The sequence below is a fragment of the Bombina bombina genome, chromosome 12 (genome assembly GCF_027579735.1).
Source record: "Bombina bombina isolate aBomBom1 chromosome 12, aBomBom1.pri, whole genome shotgun sequence".
NCBI lineage: Eukaryota > Metazoa > Chordata > Amphibia > Anura > Bombinatoridae > Bombina > Bombina bombina.
The window spans coordinates 107,777,052-107,802,472 of NC_069510.1; the positions used below are offsets into that span (position 1 = coordinate 107,777,052).

The 25,421-nt window shown below is 36.6% G+C and overlaps 1 protein-coding gene across 1 annotated transcript in view; it reads right to left on the bottom strand.

The window, feature by feature from the left end:
• Positions 1 to 25,421, bottom strand: part of COL27A1 (collagen type XXVII alpha 1 chain) — a 591,531-nt gene that overhangs the window by 368,533 nt on the left and 197,577 nt on the right. The window contains exons 13-14 of the mRNA XM_053696152.1: positions 18,352 to 18,405; positions 13,842 to 13,886 (exon numbers count right to left, since the gene is read on the bottom strand). Coding sequence (XP_053552127.1) covers positions 13,842 to 13,886; positions 18,352 to 18,405 — 99 coding nt within the window. The remainder of the gene's footprint in view (positions 1 to 13,841; positions 13,887 to 18,351; positions 18,406 to 25,421) is intronic.

Genomic DNA, 25,421 nt, shown 5'->3' on the forward strand with positions numbered 1-25,421 from the left:
CAAAGAAAAAATATTAATAGGAGTAGATTAGAAAGTTGTTTAAAATGGCATGCTCTATCTGAATCACGAAAGAAAAAATTTGGGTTCAGTGTCCCTTTAATCTGAGAGGTCGTGGGATAAACATACTATGAGTGCTCGTAGCTTTAAGTACTATAATTAAAACAGTTTCTCCTAGAATTAACAGGTCCAAAATGCACATAGTTCTCTGTCCCCCAACTCAACAATCTTAAGGAACAAAACAAAAAGAAAAACAACATTCCGTAGAGGCACCAATAGAAACAGCATTTGTTAAGAATCAGGTATAGAACTGCCTCAAAATATATATTAAGATGTTTTATTTTATAATTTAACAGAGCAAGTATTTAGTAACATGGCATAGGTAAAAAAAAAAATCCCTGGACCTGTAGTGCAAGAGGTTCTGAGGGAATGTTTGAACATCTAAGAGGAGATCTTGCCATCTGTATGGAGTGGCTTCAGAAAGGGCTGGTATCCGGGCATAGCTCACATTCTGTAACAAAGTGATGGGAAAGAAAGATCTGTAAGGCTGGTGCAGAATAGAAGTCTCTGTCTGACCTACCCAGACTTCTCTTCTGTACTATAATAGGAACTGGTTCAAAGGAGACATCAAAGGGAGGAAAGATATGCTCCTTCGTTTTCTCCCTTGCCAGGTACGGAGATGTAATCAACAGTACTGACATCACAGCAAATTATCTGCCTGGCCAGGGACACTGAGAAGCTTTAGACTTCAAATGAATCATTATAAAGCTAATGACATATATACATCTTACAATTCTTTAGAAATATTTTAGAGAACAAAGTAATATACACAAGACGAGCCATGTTGGAATTTGTTCTGCCTTATTTTTTGTTACCTGTTTGCCAAGTGAAAATGTGGCTAAATAAAGTTATAAAATGTTTTTATTTTTTACAAACACTGAATTGATTAAAATCATTGCAGATGATCAAATGTGTGATATAAAGTTGGGGCACTAGTGATCACCAGAGTTCCTAAATTAACCTCTCTAGAGATTAAGGAAAACTTTTTTTTTGGACGTTTTTTTAAAAAAAACAAAATTCTAAGTAAACATCTGAAAGAAGCACTGATATAAAGTGTCAGAAAATAGCTGATTTATCAATCACTCATCAGAGGATGGCCTTAAATCCGCTTGTGATAGACATAGAAATATCCTAGATAATATAGAACAAGGGGTTTACACAGCAGTGCTAGGGAGCCCGGCCGTCTTTCCTCACCTGATACACATGGAAGGATTGAGAGAAAAAGCCAAGCCCCCATGCCAGAGACGCAGTGGAATACTGCCTGTGTTACAACAGACCTCTTTGTGCTGCTTGGTATAAAGACCTCTTTAGGTCTCTGTTTATCCAGGACAGACCCCAGCTATTTACGGCTGCACAGGGCTCAAGTTGCAGCGATTGCTGACTTTTAATATCACTTTTCGGAAGGAGCCACCTGCGGACAGCTACGCACATATTGAGTAAAATGGAAGTCATTGCCTTTATTTCCCAGCTGGTGCAGCCACCACAGACCCCTGCTCTGCTGTGAAATGCTCTGCAGCATCTGTGAGCACCAACGGAGATAACATTTTGGGATCCCAAAACCCTTTTAACCAGTATCTATAGCGTGAAGCCAAAATAAATTCATTTCCATAAGTGTGAATAAAATCAAAGCTAGAACGTTTAGAAAAAAACAAAAACATGCTAATGAAAACACAAAGAGCAATGAACTGTGTGTTTTTACAAAGGAGCTTGATGTGTTTATACACAGACCCTCATCTTCCTCTTTCATATTTGAATTCCACCATAATTTCTGTACCCAACACACAATAAGGTGCTCCAGCCCTAAACACAGATCACTGCCCAAACTCAGGAATGTCCCTAAAAAATAGGGACGTCTGCTGACCTTATCTTTAGTACAATTTAACAAGAACAGTTTTCATAAATAACCTTTTCTACAAATGAACAGTAAACTTAGATCATTTCTAGCAGGCATATGAACAGCATTATAAGTACGTGAGAAATATACTTTGCATGAGAGAGAGATGATAATGAGTCTTTTGTAAATATATAGAAATATATGATAAGGGGTCTGCTCTTCATGCAGGCTCAGCCCATTTAAATAGGCATGGTCTTGAGCGCAATGGGTTGAGCTTTTTTCATAAGCAAAACAGTTGTTTCAAATACAAAAAGATAAATGTGCAATGTCCCATTCGTTTAATACTCTGCAGGTGGTATAACAAGTCACAGGGAACACATTAAGAGCGTCCCTTTAACTTTATCCTCAGATATGACATCATCAAGCGGTGGAACACATCTCCAGTGGTCCCCGTATATATTTACACATTACTGCCTCGTGCAATGACTGTTACTTATAAATAATTATATAATTACTCTATCCTCCACCCACGTGTATAACAAATGCTAGGATTTACCATCACTAAAAATAAACTTGCTCTACCTGTAAGGAAAGTAGATCGCTAACACAGCCCCTCCAACCGCCCATGACACAGCGCTTTCTCCAATGAGGTGACGTTTCAACCTCTAGATCAATAGCCGTGCTAGGATGTCAATTGACACGCACGGCTATTGGTCTAAAGGTGGAAACGTCACCTCATTGAAGAAAGCGCTGTGTTAGCGATCTACTTTCCTTTCAGATAGGGTGAGTTTAACAAAGTTTTCTACAAAACGATGAGAGAAACTAATGTTTATTTTTAGTGATTTTAAATCCGAGTGTTTGTTATACGCTTGGGTGTACCGTCACTTTAAGTGCCCTTAATCAGTATATTACATATCACAGCAATTTATTGGTCATGGAAAAATGAAGTACCAAAGGCTTGATTTACATTTACATCAATTAAACAGAATGCAAGTTACAAAGATGTACGTCCCATGTATTTTATCCATCAGCCCATAAGTGATCATTTTGTGCTTCATCCTTAAATGCGTTGGGATTTTTATATCCTGGTCCTTCAGATCTTGCTGGGCCCTATGATTTCAGATTCACCTATTATACATTTATAACACAATGTTGCACTGAATGACTGTAACCATGAAAATGTTTCTTTCGAGATTAAGATAGAGCATGTGATTTTAAACAACTTTATAATTTACTTCTATTATCAATGTTTCTTCATTCTTTTAGCATCTTTTGTTGAAAAGCAGGAACTTTTTGCTTAGGAGCCAGCCCGTTTATGGAGAACTATATTGTAAGATTGTTATCCATTTGCAAGAACACTATATGGCAGCATAATTTCCTGCCATATAGTGCTACAGATGCCTACCTTACGCAGAATATCATGGGAATGAAGCAGATTTGATAATAGAAGTAAATTGGAAACTTGTTTAAATGGTTTGCTCTGTCTGAATCACGAAAGAAAATGTTTGGGTTTCATATCCCTTTAAGTAACATTCTAGTACACTGAATAAACCATACAGCTTGTTACACGCCATTATGTAACACACTCTTACAGATCATTATGTGACACACTGTTACACTGAATAAACCTGTTACATACCCTTATGTAACACATTGTTACACTGAATAAACCTGTTACATACCCTTTTGTAACACATTGTTACACTGAATAAACCTGTTCCATACCCTTTTGTTACACATTAATACACTGAATAAACATGTTACACACCATTATGTATCATACTGTTACACTGAATAAACCTGTTAATACCCTTTTGTAACACATCATTACACTGAATAAACCTGTTAATACCCTTTTGTAACACATCATTACACTGAATAAACCATACAGCTTGTTACACGCCATTATGTAACATATTGTTACACTGAATAAACATGTTACACACCATTATGTATCATATTGTTACACTGAATAAACCTGTTACACACCCTTTTGTAACACATCATTACACTGAATAAACCTGTTACACACCATTATGTATCATACTGTTACACTGAATAAACCTGTTACACACCCTTATGTAACACACCGTTACACTGAAAAAACCTGTTACATACCCTTATGTAACACACTCTTACAGATCATTATGTGACACACCATTACACTAAATAAACCTGTTACACACCATTATGTATCATACTGTTACACTGAATAAACCTGTTACACACCCTTATGTAACACACCGTTACACTGAAAAAACCTGTTACATACCCTTATGTAACACACTCTTACAGATCATTATGTGACACACCATTACACTAAATAAACCTGTTACATACCATTATGTATCATACTGTTACACTGAATAAACCTGTTACATACCATTATGTAACACATCGTTACACTGAATAAACCTGTTACATACCCTTTTGTAGCACATCATTGCACTGAATAAACCTGTTACACACCATTATGTATCATACTGTTACACTGAATAAACCTGTTACACACCATTATGTATCACACAGTTACACTGAATAAACCTGTTACACACCATTATGTAGCACACCGTTACACTGAATGAACCTGTTACACACCATTATGTAGCACACCGTTACACTGAATGAACCTGTTACACACCATTATGTAGTACACCGTTACACTGAATAAACCTGTTACACACCATTATGTAGCACACCGTTACACACCATTATGTAGCACACTGTTACACACCATTATGTAGCACACCGTTACACTGAATAAACCTGTTACACACCATTATGTAGCACACCGTTACACTGAATAAACCTGTTACACACCATTATGTAGCACACCGTTACACTGAATAAACCTGTTACACACTATTATGAAGCACACCGTTACACTGAATAAACCTGTTACATACCATTATGTAGCACACTGTTACACTGAATAAACCTGTTACTGAATAAACCTGTTACACACCATTATGTAGCACACAGTTACACTGAATAAACCTGTTACACACCATTATGTATCAGACGGTTACACTGAATAAACCTGTTACACACAATTATGTAGCACACCGTTACACTGAATAAACCTGTTACATACCATTATGTAGCACACCGTTACACTGAATAAACCTGTTACACACCATTATGTAGCACACTGTTACACTGAATAAACCTGTTGCACACCATTATGTAGCACACTGTTACACTGAATAAACCTGTTACATAATGGTGTGTAACAGGTTTATTCAGTAACAGGTTTATTCAGTGTAACGGTGTACTACATAATGGTGTGTAACAGGTTTATTCAGTGTAACTGTGTGCTACATAATTGTGTGTAACAGGTTTATTCAGTGTAACCGTCTGATACATAATGGTGTGTAACAGGTGTATTCAGTATCAGACGTTACACTGAATAAACCTGTTACACACAATTATGTAGCACACCGTTACACTAAATAAACCTGTTACATACCATTATGTAGCACACCGTTACACTGAATAAACCTGTTACACACCATTATGTAGCACACTGTTACACTGAATAAACCTGTTACACACTATTATGAAGCACACCGTTACACTGAATAAACCTGTTACATACCATTATGTAGCACACCGTTACACTGAATAAACCTGTTACATACCATTATGTAGCACACCGTTACACTGAATAAACCTGTTACACACTATTATGAAGCACACTGTTACACTGAATAAACCTGTTACATACCATTATGTAGCACACTGTTACGCTGAATAAACCTGTTACTAAATAAACCTGTTACACACCAGTATGTAGCACACTGTTACACTGAATAAACCTGTTACTGAATAAACCTGTTACACACCATTATGTAGCACACCGTTACACTGAATAAACCTGTTACATACCATTATGTAGAACACTGTTACACTGAATAAACCTGTTACTGAATAAACCTGTTACACACCATTATGTAGCACACCGTTACACTGAATAAACCTGTTACTGAATAAACCTGTTACACACCATTATGTATCAGACGGTTACACTGAATAAACCTGTTACACACAATTATGTAGCACACCGTTACACTGAATAAACCTGTTACACACCATTATGTAGCACACTGTTACACTGAATAAACCTGTTACATAATGGTGTGTAACAGGTTTATTCAGTAACAGGTTTATTCAGTGTAACGGTGTGCTACATAATGGTGTGTAACAGGTTTATTCAGTGTAACTGTGTGCTACATAATTGTGTGTAACAGGTTTATTCAGTGTAACCGTCTGATACATAATGGTGTGTAACAGGTTAATTCAGTATCAGACGTTACACTGAATAAACCTGTTACACACAATTATGTAGCACACCGTTACACTAAATAAACCTGTTACATACCATTATGTAGCACACCGTTACACTGAATAAACCTGTTACACACCATTATGTAGCACACTGTTACACTGAATAAACCTGTTACACACCATTATGTAGCACACCGTTACACTGAATAAACCTGTTACACACCATTATGTAGCACACTGTTACACTGAATAAACCTGTTACACACCATTATGTAGCACACCGTTACACTGAATAAACCTGTTACTGAATAAATCTCTTACACACCATTATGTAGCACACCGTTACACTGAATAAACCTGTTACACACCATTATGTAGCACACTGTTACACTGAATAAACCTGTTACACACCATTATGTAGCACACCGTTACACTGAATAAACCTGTTACACACCATTATGTAGCACACCGTTACACTGAATAAACCTGTTACACACCATTATGTAGCACACCGTTACACTGAATAAACCTGTTACACACCATTATGTAGCACACCGTTACACTGAATAAACCTGTTACTGAATAAACCTGTTACACACCATTATGTAGCACACCGTTACACTGAATAAACCTGTTACACACCATTATGTAGCACTCTTGAGGTCATGGTCTGTTGCCCTTAAATTCTCCTGTAAAACTTCTTGATAGAGTTATGAAGTCAATGTTCCCTCAATAATTGCAAGGCATCCAGGACCTGAGGCAGCAAAGCCGCTCCAAACCACGAAGCTCCCCCCAACATGCTTTGCAAATGGGATGAGGTTTTGGTTTTGGTTTGCGGTGCACGTTTCCCTCTACACACAGCGCTGTACTTTGTTGCCAAAAATGTAAACTTTTATCCCGTCTGTCAGAAGCGCTGTGAAACATCCAGGTGGTCTTGGAAAAACTTAAGACAAGCTGCAACATTCTTTTTCTGGACAGCAGTGGATTCCTTCGCAGTGTCCTTCCATGGTTTAGTTTTGCGTTTTTCTGATCGTGGACACATGAACAAACACTTTAACATTTTGTAATGTTTTCTGGAGGTCTTTCACCGTTACCCTTGAACATTCTTTCTTATTTCCCTAAGCACTGACAATTTTGCTCTTGGAATAATCTTTGCAGGACGCCCACTCCTAGGGAAAGACCGTCCTGAATTTTCTCCATTTGTTGACAATTTTTCTGACTGTGGATTGATGAGCACCCAGGTCTTTAGCAATGTTTTTGTAACCTTTTCCAGCTTCGTCCATCACTTTAATGCATCTTCTCAAGTCCTGTGAAAGTTATTGGGATCAAGGCATGGTTCACACTAACCAGTCTGTCTTGGGAAGAACATATTTGTCAGTAACCATGCTTTGTGTGTCGTTATTTAAAAGGCAGGGCACCTGTGCAACCCACACGTCCCACAAATAGCTTTTGGAGAAGTTAACACACTTTTCCCAGCCTGCATTGCAAATGATTACTCAATGTATTCAATAAAAATATGAAAAGTACAATTGTTTGTGTGTTATCAGTTTAGAAAGATTGTGTTTTTGTAGGACTATGACTTAGCTGAAGATCAGACCACATTTTATGAATAATCAATGCAAAAATCTAGGTAATTCCAAAGGGTTCACAAATTTTCTCATGCAAATGTAACACAACGTTACACTCAATGAACCTGTTACATGCCATTATGTAACATGCTGTTATACTGAATAAACCTGTTACACACCATTATGTAACACATTACACTGAATAAACCTGTTACATACCATTATGTAACACATTACACTGAATAAACCTGTTACATACCATTATGTATCACACTGTTACACTGAATAAACCTGTTACATACCATTATATAACGCGCTGTTACACTGAATAAACCTATTACACACCATTATGTAACACATTACCCTGAATAAACCTGTTACATACCATTATATAACACGCTGTTACACTGAATAAACCTGTTACACACCATTATGTATCACACTGTTACACTGAATAAACCTGTTACATACCATTATATAACACGCTGTTACACTGAATAAACCTGTTACACACCATTATGTATCACACTGTTACACTGAATAAACCTGTTACATACCATTATATAACACGCTGTTACACTGAATAAACCTATTACACACCATTATGTAACACATTACACTGAATAAACCTGTTACATACCATTATGTATCACATTACACTGAATAAACCTGTTACATACCATTATGTAACACGCTGTTACACTGAATAAACCTGTTACACACCATTATGTAACACATTACACTGAATAAACTTGTTACATACCATTATGTAACACATTACACTGAATAAACCTGTTACATACCATTATGTATCACACTGTTACACTGAATAAACCTGTTACATAATGGTGTGTAACAGGTTTATTCATTGTAATGTGTTACATAATGGTATGTAACAGGTTTATTCAGTGTAACAGAGTGTTACATAATGGTATGTAACAGGTTTATTCAGTGTAATGTGTTACATAATGGTGTGTAACAGGTTTATTCATTGTAATGTGTTACATAATGGTGTGTAACAGGTTTATTCATTGTAATGTGTTACATAATGGTATGTAACACATTACACTGTTACACTGAATAAACCTGTAACACACCATTATGTAACACATTACACTGAATAAACCTACTACATGCCATTATGTAACACATTACACTGAATAAACGTGTTACATGCCATTATGTAACACATTACACTGAATAAACCTGTTACATACCATTATGTAACACGCTGTTACACTGAATAAACCTGTTACACACCATTATGTAACACATTACACTGAATAAACCTGTTACATACCATTATATAACACGCTGTTACACTGAATAAACCTATTACACACCATTATGTAACACATTACACTGAATAAACCTGTTACATGCCATTATGTAACACATTACACTGAATAAACCTGTTACATGCCATTATGTAACACATTACACTTAATAAACCTGTTACATGCCATTATCTAACACGCTCTTACACTGAATAAACCTGTTACACACCATTATGTAACACATTACACTGAATAAACCTGTTACACACCATTATGTAACACATTACACTGAATAAACCTGTTACATACCATTATCTAACACATTACACTGAATAAAGCAGTTACATACCATTATCTAACACATTACACTGAATAAACCTGTTACATGCCATTATGTAACACATTACACTAAATAAACCTGTTACATGCCATTATCTAACACGCTGTTACACTGAATACACCTGTTACACATCATTATGTAACACATTACACTGAATAAACCTGTTACATACCATTATGTAACACATTACACTGAATAAACCTGTTACATACCATTATCTAACACATTACACTGAATAAAGCAGTTTCACAACATTTGTAACACATAGCTACACTGACGGAAGCGGTTACACACCATTATGTAACACACCATTAGAATGAAAGAAACAGCTTTATTTAGTGTAACAGTTTGTTACATAACAGTGTCTATTACACACCATTATACTGAAGGAAACTTTTACGCACCATTATACTGAAGGAAACTGTTACACACCATTATACTGAAGGAAACGGTTACACACCATTATACTGAAGGAAACGGTTACACACCATTATACTGAAGGAAACTGTTACACACCATTATACTAAAGGAAACTGTTACACACCATTATACTGAAGGAAACTTACACACCATTATACTGAAGGAAACTGTTACACACCATTATACTGAAGGAAACTGTTACACACCATTATACTGAAGGAAACTGTTACACACCACACTGAATTAAGCAGTTACACACATTTATGTAACACACCATTACAATGAACGAAGCAGTTACACACGTTATATTGAATAAAGCAGTTACATACCATCATAATGAACACACGCACATCTCACTGTATGCACCGCTTATACAGAACATATTATCACATGACAAAGTTTGACAATGACGAGCCCTCAAACTGGTACAATTTATTTTATTGCTGAAGACACATGCAAGCCCCTAAGCTCCTATTAGCCTACCTAGGTTTACACTTAAACAAAAGACACCAAAAGAACAAAGCAAATTTGATTATAGAAGTAAATTGGAAAGCTGTTTAAAATTGCATGATCTGCCTAAAAAATGAATGGCTAGTTTTGACTTTACTGTCCCTTTAATGCAGTTTAGAACTATTTTGTAGAAATTGCATACTCGTTACACATATGATAGATATATATATATATATATATATATAAAAGCAGTGACTGTAGGAACCATGGTCAAAAAGATACATTGTGGAGCAGAAGCACATAGCTTGAAAGATGTCCTTACACCAATGCACCAACCTGCATCCCTTACAGTTCTATTATGTTGTCTTATTTAAGACCCTCAAGCTTCTAGGCTAATAATGTAAGTTTACATTTATTTTTCTATCGCAAGGACCACATATGGCAATTGTGAAGTTTGATTTACCATCAGAATGGAACAAAACCCTATTCATTTTTCTCAGCATTATGTAAACTCATTATACGTAATCTCTTTTACCTCTAACTAAAAATAACACAAAAAAATATGCATTGCACCACTAAGACCAGAAAGCAACAGCTATGTAGTATTAGGCTTAGGACACTGCACCTTCACAAGCACAAGCAATAATATGTGCTGCATATGTGCTACAATGGTCCGAAAGGGTTAAATAATCATAAAGCCAAAATATTTCACAAGAATGTTTCAGGGTTATTGTCTTGTCAAGATTTATGGCTCAAATAGTCAGAATGTACAAATGTGCTTCCAAAAATGTCCAGATCTTTCCCCTGCCTGTCATTTCAGTGGCTGAAACTATTTTTAAGGAGAGAAAAACTTTTTCCATGTGGTTATCCTCAGAGAGGTAATAAATTCCAAGCGTGTACCAAGGTATAACTTCCCAACGACGCAGAATAGAGAGATCCCATAGTGCTCTACCTCTCTAAAATTTGGGAGTTCTGGCTGGACAAGGGCCGGCATAAAGAGGTCAGATGGGTAGATTAAGTACTACATCTGGGACATCCAACTTGTTAAATGAGGGGCCAGGCTTGTGGCAAGACTCTTTTTTTTTGCTCTTTGGTTCCTTTCTTCTCAACTGACAGGCCTGGTAAACAAATTCCAGAAACTGAATTTATAAAAAAAAAAGATCTATATAGCTTTGCTTATAATTTCACAAGTACCACATTCACACATATGGCCTAGATCCTTGTCTGAGAAGATAGGAAGGAGCCAGCTGCACAGAGGAAAAATCTATTTTCCAGTAACTGCTCTTAGCAGTAGGAATAAGACGCTTGCATGTTGCCGATGGACAGACAGAAGAGTATTATGATCTCAAATGCTTCCCAATAACATCAACTAAATAATCACCACACATCGGAAACGGTGTGCATGGCTAAATATCTCCGGTTGTCAGACACAAACATTATACAATGTGAAAACGAAGGGGCCAGACAAAGTATCAGACAATCACTCTATGGCCAGTAACCCTAAGGTTAGCCAGTCACATCTTCATATGATCGGCAGTGCCTTGTATGACACAACTCTCCTCTTCATATGGTCCTTTCAGAAGGGATAACCCCCTTGAATCCAAAGGCAAAATTCTTAAAGTTAAAAACATGTAAACAAATCTTAACAAAACTAAACCAGGAAACTATGTCTAGTGTCTCAGAAAAAAACGCTGAGGAGTAAACCACTAGGAACCAAATAACTATTTGTATAGTATTGCTTAAAATGTAGACACCGGAATTAAAACTTCAAGCTCCTAGGATATTTCAAGCCATATAGATTGTGGTATATTTACCTGAATGTATTTACAAGTAGATCTGAAATGGCTATATTCTTTAGTGCTGCATAGTGTTCAATGGAAAGGAATAGGGGGGAGTACTGAGGTATTTTGGCTTAAAAGAGACAAACATTTAATTCCCTATAAAAGCTCTGATTATGCATAGTAAACACAACTCTTGCAATGCACTACAATTATTTACTCTGTCTGTTTTTTTCCTGGAATTTTAACCTGCAGGTTTTGCTCTATATAAAGAATATCTCCAGTCCCAACCGTTCAGAATCCTGAGGATTATCACTGATTGATAGGTACAGCCTGTTTCCTCTCAGCATCCCAGTGTTTAAGAATGACTGAGCCTCACCAAGACATGTCCACTGACTGCTCATAAACCTGCCCCTCTGTCACACTGGTAGTCCCACCCATAAACTACAAGTGGGCCACTGCCTAATGATCCGGCAGATGTTGGAAGGTATGCATACAGGAAGGCTTCATTCCCTTTCATTTTAAACTTTGACCCACCTATATGCTTAACGGTGATTAACTGACCAGTGGTGAAGGTCATTTATTCCTGTCCCTAACTGGCCACTGCAAAGCAGACAAAGCTACCACAAAATTAAAGAATAGCAACATTTCATATCCCATTTAGAATTTACAAGGCTCAGCGCCACAGAATTTTGCGGCACTATACAAATAAGTGATAATAAGGCTTTCTGTGTGACCATATACATTGCTAAATACTATACATCATTCTAGAACTATAACACGCAAAAGGGACAATTTGTCAAACTACAGGCGGACGAGTCCTCAAGCACAGAAACTAGTGAGGCAGCGTCTCTTAGTGAAATGTAAGATTGCACAAGAGCTCTCTTGTACGGTCCCACCGTCTGCTCTTATGCAGCTAATGGTGCAAGAACAGGTACTGTCAATCACCCCAAAAGAGTGAGTTTGGGGTAGTTTGTGGAGAGATTAAGAAGCAGGAACTGCGACTTAAATTTGTGGTTGAAGCCTCAACCATGTGAGCCTGAACTGCAGTGGGTGAGAGGCTGCAAATGCAGCTTGATAGTGTATTATCCATGATTAAGAGCTATGTTTAGCATGAAACCTGTAAGATGTAACACAGCCCTTCCATGCATGTTAGAATTTTAATAATGGTATAATAAAGGATTGGTTTTTATTAAGAAAGATTCCCTGGAGTGCAGACTCTGGGAGTCTTTATTATCCCTAGAAATGACGGTCACAGAATTCTGCTATTTTATACAACAACTTCAAGCAGAAATAATAAAAAATAAAAAAAGACAACATGGTTCTTCTCTGCTCACGTGACAACATAACTGGGTATAATCATTGTCATGTTTTGGACACACAACTAGATCAATCATAGTTTGATGGCTAAATTTACAAATCCCTTAATCCTTCAACTTTTTTTTACCCAAGGTAAGTTTATCTGATTATTATTGTTATTATCGGATCATGTGACTTTTTCTAGCACATATTATGTGTGTGTATTGCAGCTCCAGATTCAAATAAAAGGAAAAAAGAAAATACTGAACACTATAAAGCGACTTGTATTTAACCTCACTGTATATAAAACTACCTTGGTGCTGATCCCATGTTCGTACAAATGACGTGTGAACTACACCATACTACTAAACCTTCATTACTACAGTGTGCATTTATGAATTAAAAAAAATAACCAACTCTAATGACTTCTAAAGATGAAAATATAATACAGAGAGTATATCAATATGCTAGCAGTGGTGTTAAGTCAGTCTTTACTGGGTTAGCACTACATTATTTTATTGTTGTACTTACAATGAATCCTGGGACACCAGGAGGGCCGGGCGGCCCTAACTCGCCCTGCAAAGAAAGAAATATGAAAAAGTCACCAAAAGAACACTCAGTAGCCAAATCTGTAACTGTACTGCCCAGGGACAGGGGCACAGGATCACACTACACGCAAGAGGTCTTAGAAAGAAAGCAGATTCCTGCAATCAATAAACTGATTTTGCATTGTGGGAATTTTGTAATGTTTGTTCTTAGGAGCTGTACAGACTGAGCCAACTACTCAGAGGGAATAATTAAGCATAAAGAATACAGAATATATTAGCCAATAGATCTCCCATTTTGTTATAAAATTAATTTTGTTCCTGATTATAGAAAAATGCATTACATTTATTTCCCAAACCTTTGCAATGCAGCCCATACAAGCTAAAGTAATGAATTTATTAGCAGGGCTACTTAATCCCGTCATAGGCTGATGTAATAGTGCTTTGTGCAGAGTTCATTTTATATCCATATCACGTAAGGAACTGGATACCTGGTCCCATACAGAGTTAAAGTGAATGTAAATTTTTATGAATTAGTGCCCAATTTTTAATAATCATATTAAAAACAAGGCACTTTAATTCATCAAAATTGACATTTCACTTGTTTTCTTCAAAAACTTACCTTTTAATCCTGGCAGCCGCTCCAGCACTTCCTCCGCCCGTCGCAAGTTGTCTTCACAGGTCCAAAATGACGAATCCAGCTTCCTCCAATCATGGTGTTGCATCAGGCCAAGATTCCCCCCGGGGGGGGGGGGGGGAGCCTTGATTGGAGGAAGCCAGATTCGTCATTTCTGATGTCGCAGACGCTTTCGACGGCCGGGGGAATCGCTGGAGCGGCTGCCAGAATTAAAAGGTATGTTTTTGAAGAAAACTAGTGAAATGTCAATTTTGATGAATTAAAGTACCCTTGTTTTTAATAGGTTTATTAAAAACCGGGCACTATTTCATCAAAATTCACATTCACGTTAACATATGTAAAGGTTAACCACAAATGGAAGTAAGTACCATCCTCCCAGGGGTGGGATTCAGAAATTTTAGCAACCAGTTCGCTATCTTATCTACAATACAAACAGTTAGGAAATTTGTGTTGTGATGTTAGAAACTTTACACTTTCAGCGTCAGTGGTTAAACTCCTTAAAAACAGTTGTCTATATCAAATGACAAGACTGTAGTATGTTTTGATTAAACAGCTATTAGTATTAATTCACAATGGATTTATGTTTTTGTTTTGTTTTTTAAAAAGCACAGAAAAGTGTTTCTTGCATTTATTGATCGTATAGAAATTATATAACGGATTTCGCAAATAATACTACAAAGTTACCAAGAATATATGCTTCAGTGTAGGAAATATAAGAGATAATCTCTTTAGAAAATATCTATACAAATCTATAAATCTAAAACCAAAACCTATTTACATATCACCACCAGATAATACTGAGAAAAAATGAAGTTCAACAATTAAATACTAAATGTCGTTAATGTTAGCAAATGGTGACGTTAAAACCTAAATAAAAATATCTTTATTTCTCAGGGAATTGGTTAATGAAAGGAAACCGATAAAAAAAAAAAAAGTAAAAGAGGTATTTGTGCCCTTTAATAAATTAGGAAAATGGCACTTATTGCAGATATCTATTTCTTTAATCTTTTATGCCGCATGAATTATTCAGATCCACTATTGTGGAGTAGTAGAAATTCCAAGTCTAAGTGTGTGTAATAATCCGTTTACCACACTCCTGTTTAGCTAATACCAATATAGCAATTTCACAGTACTCACAATCTGGGAATGTTAAAGGAACAGTCTAGGCCAAAATAAACTTTCATGATTCAGATAGAGCATGTCATTTTAAACAATTTTCCAATGTACTTTTATCACCAATTTTGCTTTGTTCTCTTGGTATTCTTAGTTGAAAGCTTAACCTAGGAGGTTCATATGCTAATTTCTTAGACCTTGAAGCCCACCTCTTTCAGATTGCATTTTAACAGTTTTTCACCACTAGAGGGTGTTAGTTCACATATTTCATATAGATAACACTGTGCTCGTGCATGTGAAGTTATCTGGGAGCAGGCACTGATTGGCTAGACTGCAAGTCTGTCAAAAGAACTGAAAAAAGGGGCAGTTTGCAGAGGCTTAGATACAAGATAATCACAGAGGTTAAAAGTAAGTCCGCATCCTTACAAACTTCCCTTCTTGCACTGAAACTTTGGAAATTTCCAGCTACCAAACCACCCAGTAGCACCCAGCTCTTTGCAGTTCTGGTGCAGTTTATTTGTGTTTTGTGCCACACATTGTAATGGGGATAGTTACCCCTTTTCTGCTTTTTCCCGTGATAGCTATTATACATAGATATTTTTCCTTTCTTGTTACTTTTTTATTACTCTATTGCAGTATTTTCTTTTTAATTTGTTTTCCTTTTTAAATGTTTTTACCTATTTTTTTAACTTTTCACTAATAAAGGTTATGTTTTATGAGACATAGGTTATATTTTGGGGACTTCGTAATTTTGTAAATTTGTTTTTTTTTTCTACCTCTGAGTGCTAGGAGGATGCATTTTTTCTGTCTTTCGTATTTTTTTGTATTACATTTCCTTGCATCTAGCAACGCCCGTTGGGCAGTTTCTCTTTTGTCCACTATGGTTACTTATTTGAATTTCCACCAGTCTCTCTTTTGTTATTCAAGCAGTTTAGGAATCAGCTTGTTAAGGAACCAGCTTTTGTAGGTCTGTTTAGAAACCAGCTTGCATGGTGCTATTTGGGAACTAGCTTGTGCTCTAACAGATGTACTGTGGCCATGACTCTGGACTTGAAGTAGCACCATCTGCAGCTAAGCTGGGTTAAAGGGATATAAAACCCAAAATTTTTCTTTCATTATCCAGATAGAGAATACAATTTTAAACAACATTCCAATTTACCTCTATTGTCTAATTTACTTCTTTCTTTAGATATCCTTTGTTGAAGAAATAGCAATGCACATGGGTCAGCCAATCACACGAGGCATCTATGTGCAGCCACCAATCAGCAGCTACTGAGCCTATCGAGATATGCTTTTCAGGAAAGAATATCAAGAGAATTAAGCAAATTAGATAATAGAAGTAAATTAGAAAGTTGTTTTAAATTGTATTCTCTATCTGAATCATGAAATAATTTTTTTTGGTTTAATGTCCCTTTAAGGAAGATGACAGCACCCAACAACTGGTTCTTGTGAACCTGGGACATTTTAGGAACAGTTTTTCAAGAAGTAGTGAGAATCGGCTGAATCCCACTACTGCTTCCTCCCCACTTCCTCTGAGACAAGTCCCCTGTAAAGGGAGGGTTATTAGTGTAAAGGCACAAGGGGTTAAGATACCATCTATATGCTACTTTAATAACTATACGACTTATTACAACAAAAAATAAAGCGCAGCCAGAACTCTAAGTCATCTCACCGCTTGTTCTGTGAAGAGTTTATCTAGCTCCTATTTTTTTTTATCTTGCAGAGATTTAATACAGCATCTACTGGGTTTATTTTATGCACTTTTTCAGTTCCTTGATTTCTTGTTTTAAGTTAGAAATTTGGAAAGTTTTAATTCTATTTAAAGGGACAGTGCACTCCAACATTTTAATTGTTTAAAAAGATAAATAATCCCTTTATTACCCATTTCCCAGTTTTGCATAACCAACAGTTATATTAATATACTTTTTACCTCTGTGATTACCTTGTATATAAGCCTCTTCTGACAGCCCCCTGATCACATGACTTTGTATTTATTATCTATTGAGCCTTATGGGCTCCCCACACATAAAAGGGGGGGGGGGTCACTAATTGAGTTAATCTCTGTCACAAACTGTGTTATTTGCTCACGTGGTTTTAGAAGTATGATTGTATTTTTTAAATAATAAAAAAATCAAGTTCAAGGATCTAGATCATAATAGATTGAAAACCCTTCAATAAAATCTCAACTAACGAATATGTCAGACCAGCCATTAGGAATGTTCCTGCTTGAACACAATTCAAGTATGTGGTCAATAAGCGAGTAAGTATTATGGACTGAAGAAAAATATGTATAGTCTTGTCGTCGTCCCCCACTGAGGACCCCGGAAGTATTTAAAGGACCAGTCAACACATTAGATTTGCATAATCAACAAATGCAAGATAACAAGACAATGCAATAGCACTTAGTCTGAACTTCAAATGAGTAGTAGATTTTTTATAACAAATTTCAAAGTTATGTATATTTCCACTCCCCTTGTACCATGTGATAGCAATCAGCCAATCACAAATGCATATACGTATAGTCTGTGAATTCTTGCACATGCTCAGTAGGATCTGGTGACTCAAAAATTGTAAATATAAAAGACTGTGCATATATTTTTTAGTGGAAGTAAATTGGAAAGATGTTTAAAATTACATGCTGTATCTGAATCATGAAAATTTAATTTAACCTGAGTGTCCCTTTAATAACGTCAATATATTGTTTTACAGTTTTCCCTGCAGCAGTCTTATTATCTGAGCTACTCACAGGGTTTCCGTCCAATCCTGGCGGCCCTCTTTCTCCAAAATCCCCGGGAAATCCCTAGAAAAAAAAAAAGAGAGAGAAATTAGGGTTTAAATAGAGCACAAAAAAAAAACCAGTGTTTAACCATACATGAAAATAAAAGTATAGGTAATTCTGAGAACCAAAAAAAGCTCACTCTGACACAAAGTACTCTTCCCTATCTCTTAAAACTAAAAATGATTAGCCAAACCTACAGCAAAAACTGCTGCATCAATCTTTTTGATATTTGGCAGCTGTCAGGTAAATGCTTTCTTTGGTGAAAAAAATGACCAGTGGTTGCTGAGATACAAAGATTCAAAATGAAAGTAAAGACATGCACAGTATATACATTTGGCAGTAGAGGATTGTGTGATTTGTAGTCCTAGATATAGGTCTGCATGGTGCTGTTGTCTGGAAGATGGTTGCCTGCATATATGTAAGTCAGATTACAAACACATATACACACACAGACACACAGAAAAAACTTATGTAATGCCAGAGTTTATGTTCACAACCAAAGATAAAAAGCATGTCAACTCCAAAATTAAAACTGCATTACCCTCAGTTAACTATATGTTTTAATCCTTGCAAAAAGGTTAAATACACCTTGCCACTACCAAGCAGGGGATGGCTGTTCAGCCAATCACAAGCAGCTATGGTATGGTTACAGAAATCACTGCCAATGTTCTGCCAGGGCATGCAGCTCCTGAACAGAACTTTACCTATGTTTTTAAGGCATTTGGCAGCAGTTAAACACATTGTTATCAAGTCAGTAAAGCCAAAATTAGAAGAGGTAATGAATTCAATAATGTCATTTTTGCCTTTGAATGCCCCTTTAAGAATATCCTAATACTATATACATTATTCGATTAGAAGTTTAATTTTAAAATTCTAACACATGTTAATGGTTGAATCTATAGAAATACAAGAGTCACTGATAATGGCAGATTTAGGGTCCCGTTCTTCGGTTACTGAAGCATTTCTGACACATCCATCGTTTAACCTGTTTGGACTGGTAAGCACTACTACACAGTGTGTTTCAGTATGTTCTTGTTGCCAAGGGGTTAATAAGCAAGGGGTGCATCTGAGTGTACTGAAAGGTATCCCCCGTAGTGCCAGTGGATTGTAACCAATCCCCACCTAGAGTCACAGAATAAAGGAAATTACAAGTAAGCAAACAGCAAGCACAGGATTCGCTAGGTCAGGACGTTTCCCCTAAACTGGCAAAGGCTGAAAGAATTCAGAGTACACGGGTGGAAAAAATAGGAAGCGGCCAGAGTAGAACCTCTGCGCTGCTTTTCCTGGCCCCTCATATGCTTGCTGTGTCTTGGAAGGTTCAGAGCTGGCTTGTAACACAGCTGCACGTGGGCTGCATGTTGCACAGACAAAAAGCTCTTTGTTTAAGAAGAGGGGTGCATAGCATAGGAGGAACCTCTAAGCTACAGCCCTCAAAATAAAGTATTTTATATTATTAACATTAGCTGGTTCTTTTTTTCACAGCTTTTTCCCTACAGTTTATAAACCCACTGTTCCAATGGGAGAGGCAGAATACACCTCAACTTAAAGGGACAGTCTACACCAGAATTTTTATTGTTTTAAAAGATAGATAATCCCTTTATTACCCATTCCCCAGTTTGCATAACCAACACAGTTATATTAATATACTTTTAACCTCTGTAATTATCTTATATCTAAGCCTCTGCAAACTGCCCCTTTATTTCAGTTCTTTTGACAGACTTGCAGATTAGCCAATCAGTGCCTGGTCCCAGATAACTTCACGTGCACGAGCACAGTGTTATCTATATGAAATACGTGAACTAACACCCTCTAGTGGTGAAAAACTGTTAAAATGCATTCTGAAAAGAGGTGGCCTTCAAGGTCTAAGAAATTAGCATATGAACCTCCTAGGTTAAGTTTTCAACTAAGAATACCAAGAGAACAAAGCAAAATTGGTGATAAAAGTAAATTGGAAAATTGTTTAAAATGACATGCTCTATCTGAATCATGAAAGTTTATTTGGGCCTAGACTGTCCCTTTAAAGGGATATTAAACACTTTGAGACTGGTACATAAATGTTTGATTATTTACAGTAAAAAAAAGCTTTGCTATTTTCTTACATTGTTTATTTCCCCCCCCATTCCTATAATTTAATGCCGAGCTTCTATAAAGTAATGGGTGCGGCCATCTTGTAAGTTAGTTATGCCACATGTAAAAGAGTGTTCTTATCTCATATCCCTTGATAAGCCATGTTAGTAACAGTTATTGGTGAGCTGATAGAGTAACTGTCTCTTTAGCACTGAAATATACCCACACAGCCATTATTTGCACACTTTAGTGATTCTTGTATATCAGTCCCTAATTTTCCTTAGCAAAAGATAAAAGTGAAACCTAGGTTACAACATTTTGGTGCCCACTACAACTTTACAATTAGTTCTACAATATTTAAACAATTAATATTGTTTTTAAAACACATCGAGATAGTCATTCTTCCGGCTAATCTTTGCTTTACATATATTATTGTATCCAGCATTTATGTAGTATATTGAATGTCCCTTGTAATAGCACATGGTTAAGGTGTATTACAACAATCTATAAAAGGGCTCATGTGACTAATTCTTCACCTGTAGGACCAGTTCAGTCTTAGAGGCGCAATATAAAATAAAATAAAAAACATAACTAAATTTGCCTTAGAAGAACTAGAGCCATAATAAGCAAAGCTCATATTATAAATAATATTAGATTGTGTTACTTGTCAAAAGCAAATCAGATATCTTGTGATGTCATGACTTAGTGTGTTTAAAGGGACATTTAACTGCTGGGTCAAATACAGTAGCATGGTTACTACTCACTATGCTATTTTATTCCTCCTCTACCTACAGCTCTATTTAAAGCTGTTCTCTTATTTTAACTCATTACAGAAACCAATTGGTAAAACTCAGCCTCTTTATACTGGGTGCCGCCATCTTGTAGCATGAGCATTATATTGCATCCTGGGACAGAAGCAGTGCACTTTGCCAGATCACTGATGTTACCAGCTTTTTTGATAGCTGGTCGGCTTGAACAATAGAAAAAGGAAGCTTTCCATTTTTGCTGTTAATTTACAAAGTTTAAAAGTTACATAACAGATACTTAAACAGCCCTCATATATAATGGCTGCAAATATTGTACAGCTTTATTATGCACAATATGGCTTGTCAAGAAGACAACATTATCACTAATCTGTGAATGCAAACTGCTTCTGTGACATGATTGCGGAGCCCAGTGTGACGATGCAGAACTACTAACCAGCACTTGTAGAGAGTTAAAGGAACACAGAACCCAAATCTTTTCTTTCATGATTCAGATAGAGCAGGCAATTGTAAGCAACTTTCTAATTCACTCCTATTATCAATGTTTCTTCATTATCTTGCTATCTTTATTTGAAAAGCAAGAATGTAAGTTTAGAAGCCGGCCCATTTTCGGTTCACAACCTGGGTTGTGCTTGCTGATTGGTGGGTAAATTAACCCACCATTAAACAAGTCCTGTCCAGAGCCCTGAACCTATAATTGTCTGGCTCCTTCACTTAGATGCCTTCTTTTTCAAATAAAGATAGCAAGAGAATAAAAGAAAAATTGATAATAGGAGTAAATTAGAAAGATGCTTAAAATTGCATGCGCTATCCGAATCAAGAAAGAAAAAACTTGGGTTTACTATCCCTTTAAAATAAGAGAACAGATTTAAAGAGAGCTACAAACACAAAAGAAGATACAACAATTTAGCAAGGTGAGTAGTAACCATACTATTGTAGTTGTACCTAGCATTTTAATGTTTCTTTATGTAACACAAGCACATCCAATCAGAACGGCCATTTGGAGAATAAGACCACTCATCTATACACTCTCAAAAGCTTAGGGCAACTAAAAGTGACCTCAACAAAGTCTCAGTGGGCAATTAATCTGTCAGACGGGTGCATTAACTAATGGGCTGAGAAGAAAGTAATAGTGTTTGGTATGAGCACAAAAATATCACTTACAAAAACAGAATGGAAAAAGCAATCAAATACTTAATGCAACAGCAACTGTGTCATATTTAACAAGCTTTGTATCATACATGTTCTCTGTGCCAGCTGGCAAGCAACTGCATACACAAGTGCCATGTAAATGCCATGGTTCTTTAGTCCTACAACTGAACATGAAAACCATGGCTTATCAATGGAAATCGATACAGAACATCTGGATCCACTGTGCTACCAATGTTAGGCCTGTTTACGGATTATATCGTTAACGGGAGTGACCATCCATTGGTGATAGGACACAACTGATATTAGAGGCGTGTCCTTTCTACCTATGCTGAGACCACAGTTGGCTTCTCATGCCTATCAGCACCAGCTCTGGGTTAACTGAGCTGTTTAGGTCCAGCTCTATAGCTTAGAGGTTCTCATGTGTTGGACCCTGTCTAGATTGTGTTGTAAAAACATCTGATTCTGTTTAGCTTGCTCTCTAGGCTGAAGGAAAAGCTAATCTGGCAGCTGTTACAATGAAGCCTGCCAATACAATCAAGATCCAGAAATAGGACTGTGCTTTCCTGCTGGCTCTGAGGTAAGTGATTACCCAGCCAGCCTTCCAGTCTTGTACGTGAAAGGCAAGCAGAGAGCCAGCTGGCGCAAGCCAGGTGAACATTTATTGTGTAACAAGAAAGTATTGCTGTAAATTCTCATCATAAAAGAGAAAAACGTAAACTTTATGTATTATTTTGTTTTTTAGACGTTAACCAGCATTATCTTTGTTTTATCTCTGGTAATAAAACTAAAAATGATGCACTTTGTTCCATCAGTTCACTTAGCAATACCCAGGAACATATGCACTTATATATATGGTTATAAAGAAGAAAACACATAACATATGCACTTATATATATGGTTATAAAGAAGAAAACACATAACATATGCACTTATATATATGTTTATAAAGAAGAAAACACATAACATATGCACTTATATATATGTTTATAAAGAAGAAAACACATAACATATGCACTCATATATATGGTTATAAAGAAGAAAACACATAACATATGCACTTATATATATGGTTATAAAGAAGAAAACACATAACATATGCACTTATATATATGGTTATAAAGAAGAAAACACATAACGTATGCACTTATATATATGGTTATAAAGAAGAATACACATAAATATAAAATGATATGCATCCACAGTAAACACTGTACATGGTATATATTGGCTTAGGTTATCTAAGAATGCAAAAGCTATGCGTTGAGATAAGGCCGACGATTTATTCTGTAAGTGTGAAAGATTTCACGTTTACTTATTTAGGGTCCAAAACATACCAAAGAAACTTGATTTTTTTCTGATTACAGAAGTCTCTCCATTTTAATGAACTTTAATCAATTAAGGTTAAGGCTACAGAGGTACTATTTGCTTACAATTTGGGTCCATATGCTTCAAGACATTGGCATATTTCCATGGTTATTCAAAAAAAGATGCATCTGAATAAACAATCCGTAATTCAGACAAATGGATGCATATTGTACTCTAAAAAGAAACTTAGCACTATACAGTGCCTTGTAAAAAGTATAGAAATGATACATATTCAAACTTTCGTGAACAATATTTTTATTGCAAATTCATTCACTCTAAGGGGTCGATATATGAAGCAGCGAATGTCGTAAGACCGCTGCTCCTTAACTCATCCGCCACAGCAATCAACCCGATCGGATACGATCATCAGAATAATTGACACCCCCTGCCAGCAGCTTATTGGCCGCGAATGTGCAGGGGGGGGGTATTGCACAAGCATTTCACAAGAAATGCTTGGGCAATGATAAATACCGACAGCGTATGCTGTTCCCATTGATCAATATGCGGCGGCCATGATCCACTACAGCGGATTATGTCCACCCTCACAATAATTAAATGGCCCCAAAATTAAGTATTTCTGAGAAGATATCTAAAAGAAAAACAAATGTGTTGCTTCCATAAGTATTCAAACCATTCATGTTAATGTTTTAGTCAATGCTGTAGTAACAGCTGTAAGTCTTTTGCAGTAATAATCTACCAAGCTTTGTACACTGGCTGGGAGTCATTTTTGCCCATTCTTCTTGGCAGATTTGCTCCAGGTGCATCAGGTTGGTTGGGTGATACTTGTAGACTGCATTTTTCAAGTAGTGCCACAGATTCTCAATAGGACAGAGCCTGTAACTGGGTCACTGTAGGATATTCAGGTTTTTATTATTGAGCCATTCCAAAGTTGCTCTTGACTTGTACTTGGGATCAATGTCTTGCTAAAACGCCTTATGTGAACGCAAAACCTTCTCCTGAATCTTAGTTATTCCTTATGCCCTTTAGTAAACTTCAGACCTGCTTTCGTATAGCTGGTTTCTTTCTTGTCAGCCTCCCATAGAGGCCAGTTTGATGTAGAGCTTGTGAAATTGTTGACTAGTGCATATTTACTCCAGTATCAGCCACTGACCTCTTTAGCCCTTTAAATTGACTAACGGCCTCGTTTTGGCATCCGGCACAACTTTCCTCTCCTTGCCTGGATTTTGAGGACGTCCTTTTCTTAGCAGTGTCTGGGTGGTGTGATGTAGCCTCCACTTTCAGATAACTGATCCAACAATGCTAACTGTGATGTCCAAAACCTTTGATATCACTTTGTTTCCTTTTCCTAAATGTTGCATTTTGAGTACTCTCATTCCTTTAGAAAGCGCTTCCTTCTTCTCCTTTAGAGCTGCAGCCTGACCAATGATCCTTACCCAGAGTAAAATGATTGTTACTTTAAAATGAATAGTCTAGTCAAAAATAAAATGTCATGATTCAGACAATGAAGCAATTTTAAGCAACTTTCTAATTTACTCCTATTAACAATTTTTCTTTGTTCTCTTGGTATCTTTATTTGAATGTAAACTTCAGCACCTGGGTAGCGCTAGCTGATTGGTGGCTACATTTAGACACCAATAGACGGCAGCTCTCCCAAAAAAGGTAGTCAAATGACGATCCTATGGAAACAGAAAGGAGGCACCTCATAGAGCAATATTATCTAGCATTAGC